This window comes from Grammomys surdaster, unplaced genomic scaffold (genome assembly GCF_004785775.1).
Source record: "Grammomys surdaster isolate TR1022 unplaced genomic scaffold, NIH_TR_1.0 240, whole genome shotgun sequence".
Taxonomy (NCBI): domain Eukaryota; kingdom Metazoa; phylum Chordata; class Mammalia; order Rodentia; family Muridae; genus Grammomys; species Grammomys surdaster.
The window spans coordinates 1,084,523-1,105,983 of record NW_021604685.1 but is presented as its reverse complement, the minus strand read 5'-3'; the positions used below and the strand labels follow the sequence as shown (position 1 = coordinate 1,105,983).

The 21,461-nt window shown below is 42.0% G+C and overlaps 1 protein-coding gene across 1 annotated transcript in view; it reads right to left on the bottom strand.

Moving 5' to 3' along the window:
* Msn (moesin) overlaps positions 1 to 17,478 on the bottom strand; it is a 71,484-nt gene extending 54,006 nt beyond the window's left edge. Inside the window, exon 1 of the mRNA XM_028774353.1 lies at positions 17,275 to 17,478. Coding sequence (XP_028630186.1) covers positions 17,275 to 17,286 — 12 coding nt within the window. The 5' untranslated portion in view covers positions 17,287 to 17,478. The remainder of the gene's footprint in view (positions 1 to 17,274) is intronic.
* Positions 17,479 to 21,461: the final 3,983 nt, after the last annotated feature.

The window sequence follows — 21,461 nt, the reverse complement described above, 5'->3', positions numbered from 1 at the left end:
GGAATGTGGCTTAGAAATAGAGTGCTTCCCTGGCATATTCAAGGCCCTAGGTTGAATTCCTTGTACTGCCAAAAGGTAAAGTCCAAAACTGTAAAATAAAAACAATCTGTATTTAAATATATCCTACAGTTTATGTCTTTTAACATTCTTGGCACAATGTCTAGCTCAGCACTCTAAAACAAATGGAAAAAATCCTTTAAAACCAAATGGGAAGAGACCTTTAATAACAAGGTAACTGTTGGGTGTGATCACACACACAATTAACCCCAGCATTTGGGAAACAGAGGCAGACAAATCTCTTTGAGTTCTAAGCCAGACTGGTCTGCATTCCAAGTGCCCTCCCATCCAGCACTACACAGTGAGATTCTGTCTCAAAAACCAAACAGAACAAAAACATGATAACCTTCATAGGCTCTATTTTATGACATACAACCTTACCTACTAAGCTTAATACTATGTCTTCTAATGCAAACCACATCTCTATCTCAGAAGTGAATGGAAGAAAATCCTCTCCAATTCCTATAAAAGAATGCTACTTTGACTACAAGTCCAAATCTGCAAAGATATACAGCTCTGGGCTCTCAGGCAGCCATGGAGTGTGTGGCTATTGTAGCAATAGCTGCTAGGTACTCCAACAATATGATCTCCAGGCTTTCCTTGTTATCCCACCCATCTATGCTGGGCTCTACCCAAACCTCTTCAGATTTGATTACATAATTCAGTCCTGCCTACTGGCAGTGCCATAATGAGCACTACACATACCAAAAAAATTTACACTAGGTAATGCCTCAAATATGTACTCTACAGCCAAATTCTGGGCTGCTCCACAAAGGCAGATTGAAATGCTCACACAGCTGCCTATTAGAATCAACTAGAGGCTTTGACTTCAATATTCCCCCTTGTCATGAAAACTACTGTGTGAAGACATGGAAAAGGGAGGTGGAAATTGACTGTGATCAGGCTGAACACTCACAGATAAATGGACACTGTAAGGTACACAAGAAAACAATGCCTTTCCATTCCCATCACTATTATACTCCACCCTGCCAGGGCCTTAATAAATCCACCTTAGGTGCTTTCCAGAAGACTATGGAGTTGTTCGGCTTGCTGGCAGATCTATTTAATGAATACAAAATGTATCTATTCAACATATATTTCTTGAGTACCTAATCTGTGTCAGGCACAATGCTACAGAGGATGTATAATGGATAGTAGGAACCAATCTTTGTTCTCATGAAACAAAGATATAGTAGTAGATTCAGCTTACACTCTACTGCAGTCTTCTTTAACTGTGGGTCTTGACCCCTTTGAGTAGCATAAGAGATATTGTAAAATAGCTTACAATTCATAAAAGTAGCAAAACTACAGTTGTAACGTAGAAAAAAATGATTTTATGGTTGAGGTCACCACAACATGAGGAACAGAATCGTAGCATTAAGAAGGTTGAGAACCACTGGAGTGGGTTCAGCCAATACAATATGAAAAATATAATCCTCAAAGTGGTCTCAACTTCAAAAGCAGCTATTCTGCATACAAGTTAACTACATGACTTTTTTTTCTGATTTGTTTTGTAACAGGATTTCACGTGTCCCAAATTAGTCTCAGTGCTCGCGTGCGTGCGTGCGTGCGTGCGTGCGTGCGTGCGTGCGTGCGTGCGTGTGTGTGTTTCTGAGAATGACCTGAACTTCTGAGCCTCCTGCTTCTACCATCTGCATGCTAGCATTATGTGTGTGTGTATACCACCACGCATGATTTATTCAGTGCTAAGGTTCAAACCCAGAGCTCTATTGATTAAACCTGGCACTCTATTGAGCTATAGTCCCAGATCTACTACAAAACTTTGAAAAAGACTCTTACAGTTAGTTGTGTTTTACACTTGACCAGGATATTATCTACAGATTAAAATAATGTTTAAAAGTTCCTTTATAAGACACAAAGGCCTAGCGTAGATTACAGTTTTGCAAACAAACCAAAATAGCAGCAAAAAGCTATGCTCAGTATACGCTGAATACAAAAAGCATGCTACGTCAAGAATATCTACACGGGGATAGGGATGTGACTCAATTGGTAGAATACTTGCCTAGCATGCACAAAGCCTTAGATGCAATCTCCAGCACTGCATAAAGCAGACATGGTGGGTGGCATGTGCCTGCAATTCCAAACCTTGTGTGATAGAGGCAGAAAGATCAGGAATTCTAGATTAGCTTGAATCCTTGGCTACATACAGGGACATGTGTTAAGCTAAGATACAGGCTAAGGTTGACTTGAATCCTTGGCTACTCAAGCTAAGATACAGAGCAAGGCTGGCTTGAATCCTTGGCTACATACAGAGTCATGGGTCAGGCTAAGATACATGATACCCTATTTTATAAAAGGAAAGACAAACCAAAAGAAAAGAGTATTTATCCTCAATGATTTTGAAATTTGATGGTTCCCTCATAATCTGTTTGCCCAAAACATATGGGATGAGCAGGCCTCTGAAAACTGTATAATCAGTGACAGACATAAAAGTGTTCTAACAATACATAGAAAACTTGAAGCCAGTAGACTTGAAAGGGTCCTAGTTTCACTGCAGCTTCTATAAATACTTCTACCTTTATCTAAAAAGGGTCAGATACCCCTCTTCTGTAGCACCATTCACTTGAAGCTAAAGAGCTAAGGAGAAGGGACCACCTGCCACCCCAGCTACTTGTAGCCATTCTTGAGCAGGGCCATGCTGGGCCAGTTGGAACCACAGTCCATATACTTCCTTCTAAAAAGAACTAGGCTATAAGCTTCCTGTGAGGGTCTCAGGAAGCCACAGCATCTCTGCATTCTGAAAGGGATATGATGGGACACACAAAAATGAAAGAACTTTAAGAGGTTGTTTAGTAGCTCAACATGGTATTATATTTACAATCCCAGTACTTGGGAGGCTGAGGCAAGATGATAACTTCTATGAGGCCCATCTCCTTTTACACCTAATGAGTTTCAGGCCATCCTGGGTTATAGACTGAAATCTTATCTCAGACAAACAAACAAAAACCATGGTGGGGTGATACACTCAACAAGCACCTATAAATCAAAACCAGAAAAGCTTGAGTTTCTATGCACTGACTCAGGCCATTTTTCATTATAATACACCACACACATAAACACACACACACATACACACACACACTCATGTCTTTTGTCTATTACCAGTGACTCCCATGTCTCATGCAGGATTCCTTACATATACTGCTGCTGCTTCTCTCACTCTGTCTATTGCTGACTAAACACCCTTCAAAAGGTTTGCCCATGCTAAGTATGATAACACATACCTGGAATCCTACTACTAAAGAAGCTAAGGCAAGAAAATGGTCAACCGACACTATGCTGTATATTAGGCCACTATGTGCTACAGAGTGGCATCCTATCTCAAAACCAGTTGGGCAAAAAGATTTATGGATAAGGTGGTACAGACATGTAATCCTGCACTTAGAAGCAGTAGGATAAAAAGTTCAAGGTCATCCTTGGATCCTTGGCTACATATTGAATTTAAGGATATAATGGACTGAGTATAAGACATCCTTTATCAAATACACATAAAAAAGGAAATTTTGTATGTCTCTAACAATAGCCATCTACAGATAGTCACTTCTTGAGGTAAAGGGAACTAGAAGCTTTAAAATCCACAAGTTTACTAAATTAAAAAAAAAAGATTAGAAGTTCAACATGTCTATAAAAACATATAGTCAATGGATAGAATTTTATAAGGCCATTGAAATGTTATTTGTTTTTTAGTTCAGGTATCATGTACCTTAGGCTGGCCTATAACTCACTTTGAAACAAAGAACGATCTTACACTCAATCCTAGGGCCTGCACCACCCAAATGATAGGGGAATATTCCCAGGGCATGAGATACTACAATTTCCCCCAAGTTAAAGGCCAATGTGGACTACACAGTAAGTTCCAGGCCAGTTTGGAATACCAAGAATATTGAGAAAAATAATCCTACATGTACATTTATCCAATCATTTTTTTTAGCAATGGATTTGCTAGGGTTTAAAGTAGAAATTCTTATGTGCAAATCACTGTGCCATAGAAAAACTAAGGTACAAATGTAACACACAACAAGAAATATAAATAAGAACTAATATGTTAAAGTAGTGGGTTTTTGAAAGATTGTTCTCTGTGTGTACTAAACATCCTCATATGCCATGGGGCATTTTACAAAAAGAGGAAATACAAAAATAAAGCCCCGTTCTTCTTCTGTTTAATTGTACATTTCTTTCCTTCACTGATCTTGCTTGCCTACACTCTCTCACCAAAAGCCATTTTGATCTACCACTTCAACTGGAAGATAACACGTGGGGGCCATGAAAAAATGAGAAGCTGCCAACAAAGCAAAAGAAACTGCCTTTATGACCCAAAAACCATTCCAGCTCGATTCTGGGAGAGAAACTTGTCCCAAAGAGCATTATCAAGCTTCACATAACTAAGACATCTTTAAGTTAGCTGCCTCAGAAAACTGCTCTAAAAGGAAAATCAATACTTCAGAGTCCATGAGGTTCATGTTCAGGGCCACTTTTTTAAAAGCTAGGATACAGTGTGGGATGGATAAGCAAGTACTGGACCAAAGACAGAGAGGATAGGAAGTAAAAGCATATCCTTTCTTATGCCGTATCAATGTAACACACCTTCACAACAGGCTTATAATTTCATCAACCTTGATCTATAGGTCTAACACAATATTCATATAATGTGGAATCAGATGAAAGCCCAACACTAAGCATGGAAATAGAGATTATATGGTAATAAACTCCCTGGCTAGAAATTATTCCTCTGTTCTACCCGATGTCACACATATAGCTTTCCCTCTACAAGGGCAGCAGAGACAACAGTGACTCAGACAAGAGGAAATCTTAGCAATTTAAGACTCAAAATAAAAGTAATCCCATAGCCCCCAAAAAGGCTGTTATATGAAGAGAGGGAAATAAGATTTTCTTTGCAATCAGTTTGGTTTTGTTTCTTGGTCATCCCCTTTCCAGATAAAAGTATGGCTATTCCAAGGGTCTTCTATTCTCTCTGGAGTCAACAATAACCAAAAATAGCCAGCAACTCTAATCTTCAGAGTGGAGTGAAATGCTTTGCCCAAGGTTCACTGTCAATAGCTGTTTCCCCAAGTCATTGTCCCCACAGTAGGACTTCTGGAAATAGAGTCTGTTTCCATACTGATATCTAGGAGAGAAAACATTCTCAGCGTTATTTTAAAGGAGACAGGACAACTTCAAACACTTACTGTTCTCTGTCGTTACACAACTATCTTCCTATTCTCTTTAAGAGTAAACACATTATCAGAATATCTATTCCTCATATCAAGAAATTAAGGTGTGAAAATTATTTGTACAAGGTCATTCAGAGACTAAAACCAGATATCCTGATTCAGCCTACTACTGCTTCCGCTGTACACTGTCTACTAAAAAGCAGAAAACTGGGGGGGGGGGGGTGGAGAGATGACTCCACAATCATTTGCTGTTGTTGTAGAGGACCCAGGTTCAGAGCCTAGCATCCACATGGCAGCCCGCAACCATTCTTAACTCCAGTTCCAGGGATCTAATGCCTTCTTCTGACCTCCTCAGGCACCAGGCATACAAATGTTGCACAGACATGCAGGCAGGCAAAACACATAAAATAAAAAAAATAAATAAATAAATCTGAAAACAAAGTTTCAAAGCAGGAAAAAAAAATAATGAATGAGACAAGTCCCTGAATCTTTATGAAACCAAAGCTCTGTTCTTCTAACCTAATCTGAGAAAGCCTAGTAAAACCTAGGCATAGAACAGGCACATGCCTAGACTTGACCTTACTAATTGGAAGGCTTTACCTACTCAAAAAAAAAAAAATGACTTTCAGACGCTGAGAGCCCTAGCCCTACCCCACCTCCTATGCCAAGCAAGACCACACTTAAGCTGTCAGAGAGCTTGGTAAAAAAGTAAAGGCAGGTAACTATGCAGGGACAAGTGGGAAAGAACAGATAAGAAAGCAGGGTGGAGAAATCACAATCATTCCAGAGCCTGGCCCCTCCTTCCTCCCTAACCCTGTCAAATCCTTCTTACTTCTCACTTCCCATTCCTCCCCACCACCACCTCCTCCTCCTCCTCCTCCTCCTCCTCCTCCTCCTCCTCCTCCTCCCCCTCCTCCTCCTCCCCCCCTCTTCCTCTTCCTCTCAGGCCCCTAAGGAGAAAAGTTTACAGGTAGCATTGCAAAACCTTGAAGAAGGTGGTCCCTGTTACGAAGAACAGGAAATTGACTAAGGAGAGGTGAGTATTTGAGGGGGGTGAAAATAGCCAAATAAGGTCACTCGACTCGTGGGGAATCATGAGGAATGGTTCCAGAAGGTGACATCACGGGGAGGAAGCCTTTAGTCACTGGTTTCCTCTGGCAACTGGCCTTTGGCCAGGAGGCAAGCTCCCAATCATAGGAAAAATGCCTAGGTTATTGCAGAAAGGCAAATAGGCTAAACTGTTCCAGACCCAGCTCAACCACTACTTCATGAGCAGTCCTCCAAGCACCCATAAGAGAGAAGTAAAGTAACCCTGAAGTCAAATAGCCAATATTCTTGCCAAGTGTATTCTAGATTCACCATGCCCCAGGAACCAAGGGAAATAAAGAACCTGGGGAAGGAAGTTCTATGTTTATTATTTCTGATGTCCCTGGTATTTTCATGCTGGAGGGAAAAGAGCAAATTCGAGGGCAAAAAGGCCATATAACTTTTGGTCTTAGTAAAATAACATTTATAGGCTTGACAGTCTCTCTCCAGTATCAACAATGATGGTTGAGATGGAGTTTAGCTTATTTTAAACCCTTGAAGATAGCAAGGACTTGTGAACCTTAATTAATGACAATCATACTGGATGTTCCCTTGACACCTCCAACCCTATACCACAGATTAATTAAACATTATCACAAAGAATAAAGAGCCTTTAGGTGTATTTAATCAAATACCCAGCCTGAGGTTTGTGAAAAAAAGACTGGACCTGAGGATTCGAACAGACTAGAACAAAATGTTAAGATCAGAAACTACTCCAGCTTTCTTCAAAGTAACATGGATTTTCCAGGCTTGGTGGAACATGCCCTTAATCTCAGAATTCAGGAGGCAGAGGAAGGTAGATCTCTGAGTTTCAGGCCACCTTGGTCATATGCTAAGTTCTTGTCTCAAAAAATAATAATAATGAGGCTATATTATCCACCCTGTATTTCTAAAGGAAACCAGAACTAAGAGAAAAAAAAATGTTCCATGCCCCATAGATAAGCTTTACTCCCTCTCACAGGTGTTGACCCCTATTATCTCCCAAATACATAACCAAGACATAATTTTTCAGGACTCTACCTTGCCCTGTGTCGCCAAATGTTCAAACCTCAATGATTACCATAATTTGCCTCAATTAGTGTCATAATTACACAAATTTTCTATCAAATTTTCACAAGCAAAAAGTAAATTTGAAAATGGTATTAGATCTGCTATTTCTGCTGTCAGGCATACCCAAAGAGCTGTACTTAAAAACTTACACCAAAATATCTGTCTACTAGTTCAAAGTGCTCAAGGTAGGCTATGGTCAGAAAGCATCATTCTTCTCCATCTGTCACAATAACTCATTGAGAAACCATCCCTCTATTTTTTTCCACCGAACACCACACCTCACAGCACAGCCAATGGGAGAATAGAAAGTCTTCTCTGAGTTTTATTTCTTAATTTAGTTCAAACAGACGCATAAGAGAAGGAACCATTTTTCATCATGTGTGTATGTATATGTGTGTGCATGCCACAAAATGCATGCAGACCCAGACCTTAATTATCAGTCCTAGGCTTCTTCTTATGAAAGAGAATGCCTCTCTTGTTTCTGCTACTTCATTCCAGGCTGCCTGGCCCATATGCTTCCAGAATTTTCCTGTCTCTGCCTCCCATCTTGCAGTAGGAGCTCAGAAATTGCAGATGTACCCTTAACATGGGTTCTGGAACCAAACCCAGGTCCTCACTTCACCCACTAAACCATCTCCTGAAGCCATTTAGAAACCTACTTGGGCAAGAAAAATAAGATTTTACTAGAATTAATTCCCCTGGTTTCAGAAACCTTAAGGTACAATATACTTCACAGACCTTTCAGAAGTTTTGTCAATGAAGCAAGAACAATTTAAAAGGAACACTGGCCAAAAACTACCTAGTTTACAGCTTTATATAAAAGTCCTATCATTTTCCCACCCAGAATGGCCACTGGCCCCAAGTATGTACCCCCTTAATACCCCATTAACATCCTAGTAAACTCCTTATTAAAAATCTATAGACAATACAATAAATTTTTATCAAACTTTTTCTTAAAATGAGTTATCCCTAAATCTCAAATTAAATGGGAAATTTTTAAAGGCATGAATTGTGTTCTCTATTCATTGTATTTATATTCTTTGCAGTAATAGTAACAATCAATAAATTGTGAAAATTGAGCTCCTAATAGGTGGTTGAACATATTAATAATAATAATTGGTGGTTATATTTATATGACACTATTAGTTGCTAGGATCAGGTATAAGCACTTTATATAAATCATCTCACTTAGCTGGCATAACCCTAGGCAGCAGTCATTATCTTTAAATTACAGTTGAGGAAAAGAAGGCTCAGAAGTAACCTACTGAGGCATATTTATTCCATACCTATGGTTCTAGCTATTCAGAAGATCAAAACAGGACAACTTGAGACCAGAGTTCAGAGATGAACTTGAGCCACCTAACATGACTCCACTCAAAAAAAAAAAAATCCAGGCATATATAGAACTCAGGAAGCAGGGGCAAAAGGATGGTTGCAAGTTCAAGGCTAGCCTATTCTACAAAAGAAGACTACCAAAACAAAAACAGAAATAGAAACAAAAAACAAACAAATAACAGCAACAAAACAGATGTGAGGGACTGGAGAATGGGGATAAGGAGAAGGGGGACAGAGATGGAGAGGGGAAACTCATAGACTCTAGAACCAGACAGTTTGGATTCAAATTGTAGCTATGTGATTAACGAATTATACCTTGGGTAAATTACTTAGTTCCTTTTTCTTTTAGTTTTGGAGACTCAACCCAGGGCCTTGTGCATGCTAGGAATAACTCATTGGTCATATAAGTGGGTACTTAGAATGTGAGTCCAAACAGTCTAATTCTGGGTCTGTATCTTTTAATACTATACCCTTCCTATGAAAGCCTGAAAAGTCCTTCCCCACCACCCACTAACAACCCAAGACTTGACCCACTAGCAAAGTACCTAGAGTTGACAATTGACATCAGTTGACTCTGGACTATATTAAAATGGTTGCTATAGCACCAAATATTATCATTAAATTAGAAAGACAAGTGTTCTTCTAACCATAGTGTCCTACCGTAGTATTCTAACACAACAGACAGGTCAAGCTTAAATTCAAAGAGATCAGACCTTGATAGGCATGGAGGTCAACTCCGTATTCTGAACACTGAGGAGACAGAGGTAGAACAGTCAGAAATTCAAAGTCAGACTCAGTTACATAGCAAGTTCAAGGCCAACCTGAGCTACATGAGATCTGTTTCAAAACAAAAAACAAGGACATAGAGATGGCTCAGCAGGTAAAGGACTGGCTACTCTGCCTGATGGACCTGAGTTCAACATGGTGGAAAGAGAGAATTGACTCTTGCAAGTAGTCCTCTGTCCTCCATATGTGCCATAGGCAATGCCACATGTCGATGCAAACACATTTATATACAAAGATGTACAGTACACAAATAAATAATTTTGAAGGATTCAAAAATTCAGTCATAGTAGTGATCACCTCTAATCCCAGCAGTTGAAGGGCATGTGAAAGCACAAAGATAAGTGAGGCCATCCTCAGCTATATAACTAGCTCAAGTTCAACCTGGGCTAGAAATCCTGTTGCAAAGAAAAATATGACTCTTAGGACAGTAAGGCCTATTCTCAAGAAGGAAAATGGCCAAACGTCCTCTCCCTATGTCCCTTCAACTATCTGTCTTCTACCACCTTTCACAGACAAGAAAAAACATCTAGAAAGTACTATTGATTTCCAAAGAAATGTCCAAGACTTGAGCCATCTCCATCTTTAAAACTCCCTGAGGATTGCTATACAGTCACTAACAGGACACTAAACATCCTCTCTTAATACTGGCCTCAGGCAAATGCCCTGGCCCTATTATTATTAGCTCACTGAAATTTCTTCCTTACTATGCGATTCAGTGTGCTCATCTAAAACATGAAGGCTGAACTAGAAGGCCAGCTCAGATGTTCTGTAACTCAGCATACTCCTGTGAAAAAAACCTGGTCATCGAAAAACAAATAGCTAAATGGAATCTTGAGGCTGAGGAAGCTCTAGGATGTTCTAAGTGTGGAAGCCTTTTTGAAATGCTCTACCCCTTGGTACCTAGCCTTCTGTTCACTGGTAGCACACACCTTACAAGATGTGTTTATCTTCACCACCTTTTTAATACCTACCAATATATCTAACTACCCAACTGTATTTAGAAATAAATTAGAAATAGTTCTTCATAACTTCCAGCCAGATATGGTGCCACATGCCTGTGATTCTCAACACTTGGAGACAAAAGCAGTAGGGTCATCCTTCTCTATCTTAAGAGCTTTCTCTCCCCACCCCCAAAAGGAGCCTAGTATCTTCCTAACCTTTCAGCAAAACTAGAGGAAATCTATATGATGCTGTCAAACAGGCACCAGACAATGTGAGAAGGGAGGACGAGTAAGCTACGAAGGTATTATTTCTTAGTTTATGAAGACAGGGGTTTGTTACATTATTCAGGCTGACGCTGATTTCATTATGTAGCCTAGACTGACCTCAACCTCACAACACCTTCTTGCCTCAGTCGCAGAGTGCTGCAATTCCAGGCAGAAGCCACTACACCCATCTCTTATAAAGCATTTTCTGTTTACTGAGAGCTCTTTGATAAAGTTATCACCTTCATAATGTAGTTTCACTTAGTTTCTTTCTTTCCTCAGTTAAAAAAAAAAAACCTACAGAACGGATGTGCCTACTCTTGCTTCAACTTGATGTCCCAGGGTGAGGTTAGTACCCAAGGACAGCTTCCCCTTCTCTGGGGAGAAGAAGAGGGGGTAATGGGGGGAGGGTAGTGAGGGTGGGACTAGGAAGGGGTCTTCGATCCAGATGTAAAATGAATTAATTAAAAAAAATACAAAACAACCAAAAGCTCAAAACTCAATAGAGAAATAAATAGCCAAGAGTCCTCATGCCAGTATTATTAGCAAGATCTAATGCAATGAACCAGAAACTCTACATTCTAAACTGGTACTCGACAAACAGTACTGCAGAAATATAAAAAGACAAGATAAATACCTTTGGGCAGGCACTGTGTGAATGCTGTATCTCTAGTATCCTCTAGCACAGCAAAGGTGCTCAAATTCTAATGAATGTCTAAAAGAATGTATATGAGAAAAAAAAAGATATCCAAGACTATTTACCACTATGCCATCAAGGCTGTCAAAAATATCAGTATTAGAAGGGTCCCTAAAGTTTACCTATTGCTGGCACAGGTCCCTTGTGACAAACTCAAAGAAATACTGAGAGCGGACAGAAAGGAATTAGCTAATGGCCTACTTTATTTGGATAACCTTTCTGTTGTTTTTTAAGACATGTAGCCCAAACTGGATAGAAACTCATTATTTGGTAGGGGATAGCCCTAACTCCTGATTCCCCCGCCTCTACTTCTCAAGTACTGGGATTGTAGGCCTATACCACCATGCCTAGACTTTCTACATCAGTTAGAACTTTATTTCCTTTATGTTTATTCAATTTTGCTGCTGTGAAAATTTGATGAACACAATTAATTTACACTAACTCAGTTGTATATACTTGTAGATTTAACAAAATGTTAAGGAAACTGAGTCATGTAGACTATTCCTCAGTCTTCTGCTTAATATGACAACTTAAGATATTTTTAGGAAGCTGAGTCAGAAGAGTCTCATGCACTCTAGGCCAATCTGGACCAACAGAAACTTTGGGTTTCAAAAAACAAAAACAAAATTTAGGAGAATATGTTTAATTTTATATAGACTCAGGCAAGATTTAGAATTGCAGCTATTGGCAGGTATCTATACATTTACAGAGCTCCTTTAAAGGTCCTAGGAACACTTTCAAGGAAATGTTTGTTTGTTTGTTTGTTTGTTTGTTTGTGACAGAGTTCCTCTGTGTAGCCCTGGCTGTCCTGGAACTAGTTCTGTAGACCAGGCTGCCCTCAAACTCACAGAGATCAGCCTGCCTTTGCCTCCAGAATACTGGGATTAAAGATGTATGCCACCACCACTAAGCTTCAAGGAAACTTTTTTGTTTGTTCAAATATAAATAACACACAATAAATCTTTAAAAATCAAAGAGCATCTCATTTCCTTATATAGAATGAAACCAACTATTCTAAGTTGAGTTTTACTTTCTATTTCCCAACACCCACTATCCACGTTCATGTAATGCTGAGCTAACCCTCCAAACTAAGAGATTTTCTATCACAAATTAGAACCTGGAACTGCAAAGTTTTTCAGCTCTATCAAGCATGAAGTAAAAGGGATGAACAGCAAAGCTAGTCAATTATAAAAAACCATCCTCATCATGACCTGACCAACGGAGAGCCCCGAGGAAGACCACCTTTGTACTGTTCATTTGTTTGTTTCCTTTCCCTCTTTAGGGACAGAAAAATGAGGTGGGGTAGCAGAAAAGATTGGAAGTTATGAAAGAAGCACATGATAAACTCAGTTCTATCTTTCAAAGATCAGACAGAGTGAGGATCTATCTTCGAAGATCAGAGCCAGTGTAGCTGTGAAAAGCCCAACCCTGATAGTACTGCTAGGAGCCAGATTTCCCCCTCCAGGGACCCTGAGTCTAGAAATTCCAGTGGGGGTAGGGGTAGACTCCCAGGAATATACAATGGAACCTAAGAAAGACTGTTGCTAAGCAACACTATTAGAACAGAGTTCAGAATAATTGTAGCTGTCACCACTTCTCATCCATAGAGAATTAGATTTGGAAGCATGGGGAAAGACTAAATGACCTCTAAATGTCCCTTCCATTTCCACAATCTAGTAAAGCAGTTGGGTTACAGTAACAGATCAAAAAAAAAAAAAGGCACCACGGTTTTGGGGGGGGTTGTTTGTTTTTTTGTTTTTGTTTTTTTTTTTGGTTTACTATTAGTTTTTTGGGAGCGGGGCAGCCTCACTCTATAGCTCAAGCTGATCTCAAACTCACTACAATCTTCTACCTTCCCAAGTGCTACAATTAAGGCATGAGCTACCTTGCCTTGCAACACTTCTCTTACAGGCTGCCATTACAGGCACTTAGAGAATAATGCAATAGTTAATACCACCCCATCACTGACTGACAGAGCAACTTTCCCCCCAAGATGAAAGTAGAGGCTATTTTGTGCCTTGACTTTCCCTCTCTGTGCAAGAGATTTTTCCATGGGTAAGTATAATTGAAACCCCCAAGATGGTGCCTGTTCTGTTCTCTACTATACATACTTTCACAAAGGGTTCAGTAAATTGGAAAATCAAGAGTGGAGAAAAGCCAGACACTGTAAACACTCATCTGTTATCCTAGTATAAGGGAGGCTGAGGTGGAAAGATACAGAGTTCAAGGTCATCCTTGCCTATATATCTATATATCTATTTTGAATCCAAAGTGGGCAATACAAACAACTAATCAAGTGATGTCCAAGATGGTTCAAAGGGTAGTCCACTTACCAGCCAAAGCTGACCACTTTATTTCCAGATCCCATAGTGAACTGACTGCCAAAACTTGCCCTTTGATGTACACTCATGCATGCTTGTGTGTGTGTGTGTGCGCGCGCTCGCGCACGTGTGTGTGTGTGTGTGTGTGTGTGTATGTGTGTGGTACAAACTATATAATTTCATCATTTGAGAGGCAGAAATAGGATTGCCTGGAATCAAAGCCAATTTGGGCTGCACCGCATGACTCTGTCTCAAAACAAACAAAACAAAACACCCTCAGGTGGTAGTTCACACCTGTAATTCCAGAAATTCTGAAGCAGAGTCAAGAGGATTGCTGTGAGTTTAAAAAAAAAAAAAGCCTATTTTATAGGCCCTTAAGAGCTACACAGCAAGAAACTGTTTCCGAAAAGGAGAGACTGGGAGAGGGCAGTAGACAGAAGCAGAAGCCTCCTACACAACCTTCATTCCTGATCCCTTGCCCCACCCTCAAGTCTACAGGCAGGGCTGGTTCAAGGGTTAGAAGCCTGAAATTCTGCCCCCTATTCGCCAAGTACCACTTTAGTGCCACTTCAGTGGCTCAAGCAATGCTAGGAATGGCAGGAAAATCAACAGTTCATACAGCCCCTGTTAAAGTTTAGCTGAATGCGGACCCAGAAGTTTTCAAATACTTCAAGAAGCTGGGCTCTGTGTCTATCATGAATGGTACCATCCAATGAGCACTGATCACTTTTCCCCCTGACTTGCTAAGTCCCAGTAAACCAAAAGGGTTTTTCCAAGACTGAACCCCCCCCCCCAAAAAAAAAGACCCAGACCCAAGTTGTAGCCTTCCTGTTGGTGTATGCTACATCACTCATGGACTGTCCTCCCCTATCACCAGTTTCAATCTCTGCATCTAGACAAATGGGAAGAGTTGGACTTGGTAGTACGACAACAAATCCCAGCATTTAGGTGGTAGAAGCAAGAGGATTAGAAGTTCAAGCCTAGCCTGGGATATATGAGACTTTGTTTCATAAAGCCCGTTAAGTAAATAAATAAATTGTAACAATAAATCATAAAGTTTGAAATTAAAAACCCAAAATCTTGAAAATTAACAATCTCTTTTTTAGGGAATCCAAGTGAGTCTCCTAAATCTTTGAAATTAAATCAAAAAGTTAAAGATGGAATTGCAAGGAAAAGACCTTCTCAAAAAGAGGTTAATTTACTTTTATTTTATGTTCATGAGTGTTTTGATAGCATGTACATGTACCACATTTGTGCCTGATGCTTAAGAACACCAAAAGAGGGAGTCAGGTCCCCTGGAACTGGCGTTACAGACAGTTGTAAGCTGTCATATGGGCACTGAGACCAGAACCTGTGAGAGTACCTTGTTAGGTAATCTCTCCAGTAGCAGGAAAGACATTTGAAATTTAAATTCTCTTCTCTCCAGAAGGGATAGATGGGCTGGTCATATGAGAGCCTGTGATCCTAGCACTCAGAGGGCTGGTTTGAGATGGACAGCAGCTGGAGACCAACCTGTACTACAACAGTATAGGACCTTGTCTTGAAAAACATCAAAGACTGGAGTTTGGGAACTAACAACCAGAAACAGTCCCCCCCCCAAAAAAAAAAGTGTATTTCAAAATATTTAAAGTAGGCTGCCCTGGCAAGGAGAAATTGGCTTTAACAGTGAAACTGACCATGTCTAACACAAATAAGAAATTGGATTTTACACTACCATTCTGTATCTTTCATATTTTAGAAATGGTTAAGTACACAGTAGAGAAGGAGTGGAAGCCAAGTTTAGTGGTGGCTCAAACCTACAATCCCTGCACTTAAGGACTACTTCCAACAGTTTTTAAGTATATTTCAGGCTAGAAAGTGAGTTCAAACCTCCCTTGGCTAGAATCAAATCCTCAATCAAAACAAATTAACAAGCCAGGTGTGGTGGCTCAAGTCTGTAATCTCAGCACTGTGGAGGCCGAGGCAGGAAGATTGCCAAAAATCTGAAAGCCACTTACATTACATGGGGAGTCCCATGTCAGCCTAGGTTATAGGGTGAGATCCTGCTCAACTGAAAAGTCCCACAACAGAATACATGTGATAAGAAAACAGAGGGGAAGACGACTAACTGAGGGGAGGAAGGAAATCTGCCAGAGATCTTGGGGTGAAGGTGACGTGACGGGGGGGGGGTAAGAGCAGTGGAGAAGAACAAAGTATAATTTCACATATGTATATACTTTCACAAAGTATAATTTAAGACCAAGAGACTCTGTCTCAAAAAATTAAAATATAAAAAACAAAACAAAAAACACAAAAAGCAAAAAAAAAAATCCTTGGTGTTTCTTAAGAACAGAGTTCTGAGAAGGCAAGGACGACAAGGCAGTGTAGCTGGAATACAGTAAGGTGGCAAGGAAACCTCAATATAGACACAAAGCCCTCCCGGTAGCTATTCACTCTCCTCTCTTCTCAGGCACCCTCATCCCTTCTCAAGCATCCTAGTCATTATCTCAACTCTACCAGGCTCAGGCAATAATAGAGAGATGTGTAGGCTAGCAACATACAACATAGGAGCCCAGCAAGCCCCTTCACCTAAGAACCTCAATTCACGGTGGTCATAGGGCCTTCATGAGCAAGGACCTGGCGTGACTTGCACAAAAGCAAGCAGAGCTCATTAGTCAAGCACATACCCCTCCCCCACCCCTCCCTACTGGGCATCCGGCCCCCCTAGGCCTCACTCCCCGGAGGCTTCTGCTAGCAACAGCCAGTGGGGTGGAGACCAGATCTCAAATCAACCACCACACTAGATAGGTGTGGCCCCACAGGAGAAAACCTATACTTCACAAAACGGTCCTAAGGGGATAGAGAGGCACTATGTCTGACAGGGATTTCATAGAGGAAGAGAAACCTGCCCCATCTTCCAGTAGGTTGAGTGGGCCCCTCCACAGACTTGTGCCTAATGAAGTGTTTGTGCCCCTGGGTCAAGTAACCCAGCGGATGAGCACCTCTACATCTTCCTCGTCTCCCAGGGAAAAGCAGTTGGAGCTGAGAAGCAGTGGAAAGGGGACAGAGCAGAAGTGGGGTAGAAGAGGGGCGGTTATGGGAAAGGTGGATGGGTGTGCGGGATCCGCCCTGAGCAACTTCCTCTCTCCTCCCGGCTTCTCTGTAACCATGGGGCTCTTCTGAGACAGTGATAGCCTTGCTCCAGAAAGGCGCCAATTCCTGGGCCGCGAACTGCTCTCAAAAGTAGAGTCGTTTCCCCAGTGTCCAAGGACCCTTTAGGAAAGGGGACTTATCCAGCCCCTCAATGAGTTTCCACTGCCTCATCCCAGAGGCGGGGAACTGGAACCCGGGAAAGGCTGGCCCCTCCTTATCCTCACTTCTAGTCTGTACACCCCGACACCCCCTAGAACGCTCAAATTAGGACTCCACTATCTTCTCCTTCCTAAGGCCTTAAGGGACAGCCCAGTATCCCCAGCAGGCCTGTGATCAACCAAGCCCGAAGCCATAGAGTGGCAAGGGTCAAACTGGAGCCCCCAGGGCCGACCGCACTAGTCCTCGGCACTCACCGTCTTCGGCATGGTGGCAGCAAGGGCAGAGGAGTTGGTGAAGTTTGGCTGGAAACTGTCGGGCTGCTCTGAGCGCGCAGTACACTTCGGCAAGGACTCGAGAGAACCGGGTGCTCAGATTGGGTCCCACTCTAGCGTTGGGCGACTGCTCAGCTTCCTGCTAACGGGCCACGACTTTACAAACCCCACCCAGGAAAGAGCCGCCCCCGTTGCGCCGCTCGCTCCTTTATGTGGCCGAGCTTCCGCGCCTCTCCCCGCCCTCCCGCCAGCCTGCCCGCGGCTTCGGGCATCGCCCCGCCCAGCCTGGCCCAGCCCGGCCCAGCCCAGAGAGGCTACTCTGGCCACGTGCGGGGCCAGGCCCCGGGCCAAAACTCCCCCAAGGACCCCATTCCCCACTCTTACCCACTCTGCCCCCTCTCAGCTTTCTTCACTGATTCCCCTTCCAAGTTTCGACCATCTGACTCCGCCCCCAGTCTGAGCCAGAGCTTGACTTGGGGGCCACACCCTAGCAGATGCTTCTTCAGCCCTGAACCATGAGTTACAACTGTTGGGAACCCCGTTGCCTAGTAGAGCTGCCCGCTTTCCTCTCTAGGAAGCCTTGTTGGTTAGAAAGTTCCCGCTTGTGGACGTTTGAACTCCTCTTCTTCTCTGTGACTTCCAATCACGCCACACCTAAGCTCCCTGGGACCACAACAAATCATCTGCTATCCATAGCAGCTCCTGAGAGTTCTGATACTCCTCAGGAAACTTCTGGACTAAACTTTAGCTCCTCCTCAATAGTTCATTCCCTTCTATAGGACTCATTTAACCTGTCACATTTCCTTCAACTTTGTATTTTTTCTTATTTTTTTTTCAGAATTGAGATCCTTTTCCAAATAGCCGTCTTCAAGTTCACTTTCTATCCTGCAATTTCCAAACTCAACTCTCCCCACAGCAGTGTCCTGGTCTTTTCCTTAGCTCTTTCCCAACATATTGGTTTTGTTCAGTCTGTTTGTCACCAGAGGTGGCTTTAAACTCATTATGTAGCTTAGGTTAGTCTTGAATTCACAATCCTACTACATTGGCTTAAGTTAGTCTTGAACTAAAAAATCCTACTACCCCGAGTGAATTGCAGACATCTGACACCATTTCTATACATTCACTTTTTTTTGACACAGAGTAGTAAGAGCAGCCCGTTGACTTGGACTCCCAATCCTCCTGCTTCTGCAACCTTAGTGTGGGACTAGAGGTATGTACCCCAATACCAGGCTCGTATTCACTTTTTGATAAGAGTATAAATCTCTCAGGTGAGATATGCCCTCCAGTTCCGGCAACTGTGCAGGAGCATGGATTGTGTGTCTTTTGTGAGGTAAATTACTATATACCTCAGTGATGGAGAGTCAAACAGAAAATTGGAAAGGACATCTGATAGGGGCAACCAGAACACCCACTGGGCTTCAAATCATTATTTTATCATTAACTCACCCTATGTCTTCTGCACTTTCTTGGGTAAGTCCCTTCCTTTCTCTGGTATTGAGTTTCCCTTCCATAACAATGACCAAACTACAGGGTTTCCAAGGTCCTTTCCCATCCAAACATTATAAAAGGAAGAGAAAGAAGTAGTCTGCTCAGGGAAAAAGGAAACATAAAGGTTGCATAAAGTCTTGTATTTACACTCAGGAACCTAACAGTCCTATTTCATCTTCTAACAACTTAACAGTGTTCATGAGTCGCCATGCCTCCATTTCTGTCACTGATACTACAGTTCATTGATAGGTGGTGGGGGGAAAAAAGAATGTTCTCTGTCAAAACCCAAGTATTAGCCCCAAGGAAGAGTAGTACCTTTCAGGAGTAGAGAAATGGTAGCCAATCACATTCCTTGATATTGCCATGGCCCATGGACCCTCTACCCTATTCAGCCCCCCCAAAGTTAAAGGAACCCACTGATTTCTTCATTCATGTTCACCTAGAGCCTAAAAGATCTTGGCACTAAAATAAGTCCACTGCAGACCAGTTCAACTTTCTGGACCGTGGAAATCCCCAGTATGTAATTCCCTAACCCTCATGTGTATGTGCACATCCCCAGGCACGACACCCTCCCATTTACTCCCTGCAAACATATGCACAAAGAAAAGCTGGGTAACATGTCAAGGAGCTGAGTAAACTACTAAAAAGCTAAGGGAGGCATGGGAATCCAAGTGGACAGAAAAGGATGCCATAGGGTAGAAGGGTGAAGGAAGTAGTTGAAAAGAGTCTGAAGGAAATGAGCAGGATTAGACCTAGGGAATGAGAGGTTGCAAATAGTAAAAGTACAAAAAAAATGATGGTTAAAATCAGGGCGGGGTAGGGGGAGAACCAATGAAGTAATGCCCCATCTTCCTACTTCACCACGCAGAAGTTGCTTAAAGTAGCAATGGTTACTGTGGTCAAGCAACTGGACATTACTGGGATATTAGACTTGAAATAGTCTTCCTATCTTCAGTGCAAAGCAGAGGAAGCTGCACTGTTTTGCTGTTCTTCGCTATGGACAGGGATATTTATCTTAGTTTCCTATCTCTTTGTATACCATTTCCTGTTTACAGGATCGATACTTCTGTTCTTTCCCCAGCCAACCTCTTATTGTGATCCTGATCTGAGAATTATGTCAATCTTGCTGGGACCAGATTAATCCCTACAATTAAGTTTAGGAATGATCTGGCTTATTTATGCCAGTCTGTGTAGAGAAAAAGACATGGAAATAAAGCCTGGACATCCACACATAGATTGGCTCTCCAGAGGGAAATAGGGAGCATGAAGAGATTTGGGATTTTAGATACGCTAAATTCCTAACATTCAAGGAAGGTTAGGCAAGTGTGTTATTAAACAGTAAATCAAGGTAGGGCCACTAGAATCAGAGGTAGTGCAGGAACATTCTAGATCCAGTGTCCAAGAAAGCTGGAGACATCACAATGGAGGGACAGGAGACTGAGCAAGAAGATTTAGAGACTGGAGAGTTGGGTCTATTGATAAAATTATTACACAATAAACATGAGGGCTTGAATTTGAATGCCACCATCCACCTAAAAGACTGGCAAGGAGGTATATGAGGAAAAGAATGGGTCAGAGACAAGTAGATCCCCAAAGCTTTTTGGCCAGCCAACCAAGAGACTTAGTGAGCTCCAGGATCAGCAAGAAATCTTGCAGTGGACTTTAGCATGAATCAGCCTGGCTAGTCTGGCTAGAAAAGACTTACCACAGTTCTGTGATTCTGATCATCAAAATTTGCACTTGGACTATTGCAATTTCTCCTTCCCTAAGTTCAATCTCACCTATTGCCCTGCCTCTTTTCCTTCACTCTTCAACCTTCCCCCAACCCTATGGCACCCTTTCCCACTCTACTTGGATTCCTATACCTCTCTTTTAAGTAGTTTGCTCAGCTCCTTGACATGTTACTCAACTTTTCTTTGTGCCTGTATTTAAGGAGAGTAGATGGGTGGATGTGGTGTGTGTATGTGTGCACATTCTGAAGCTAGGTGGTACTATAAAAGAATATACAGCTGTCACCCCAACAGATCAAGTTCAATCTATGACCCGATGTGGCTTAGAATATAAATCAAAGTCATGGGGAACTCTTTTATTGGAAACAGAAAGACAGAGTATGAGTAACAGCAGAGAAAATGTTACCTACCATCTAGTGAGTGTTAGGAACTCACATCATGTCACCAAAGACTTTTCAGTGTTGGGAACAAGAAGACTGAGAGTCTGGGAAATGAAGTACCTTTTGGAAAGTCACACGGTTTCTTAATAAGGTAAGAAGCTGGGCTTGAGTCCTATGAGTTTAGGTCTACTTTCTTTCCACCAGCCTAAACGCCTGGCTTCAGTCCCAGGCTGTGACAGGCACACTGAGGGGGGGTGCATTTTATGACTCCTCTCCCACAGCACCTAACGGGTACCCTGGAAGCCGGGGATGGCCGATGGGTAATGAGCAGCACTGACAAGGCAGCTTGCCAGCACCGAGTGCCTGGGGATATTTATTATTAATCACACTAATGGACAACAGTGAGGGGAGGGGAGGGTTTCTTCCTGGGTTTTCCTTACATAAAGTTGTAAGCATTTCAGGATCTTCCCCCAGCCAGGAGATCAATTCAGTTTGAACCAGTGTCCTCTTGGAATAGGAGATGAGCCCTGCCTACAGGGACTCCCAGTCTAGTCAGTAGATGCTAGTTCTG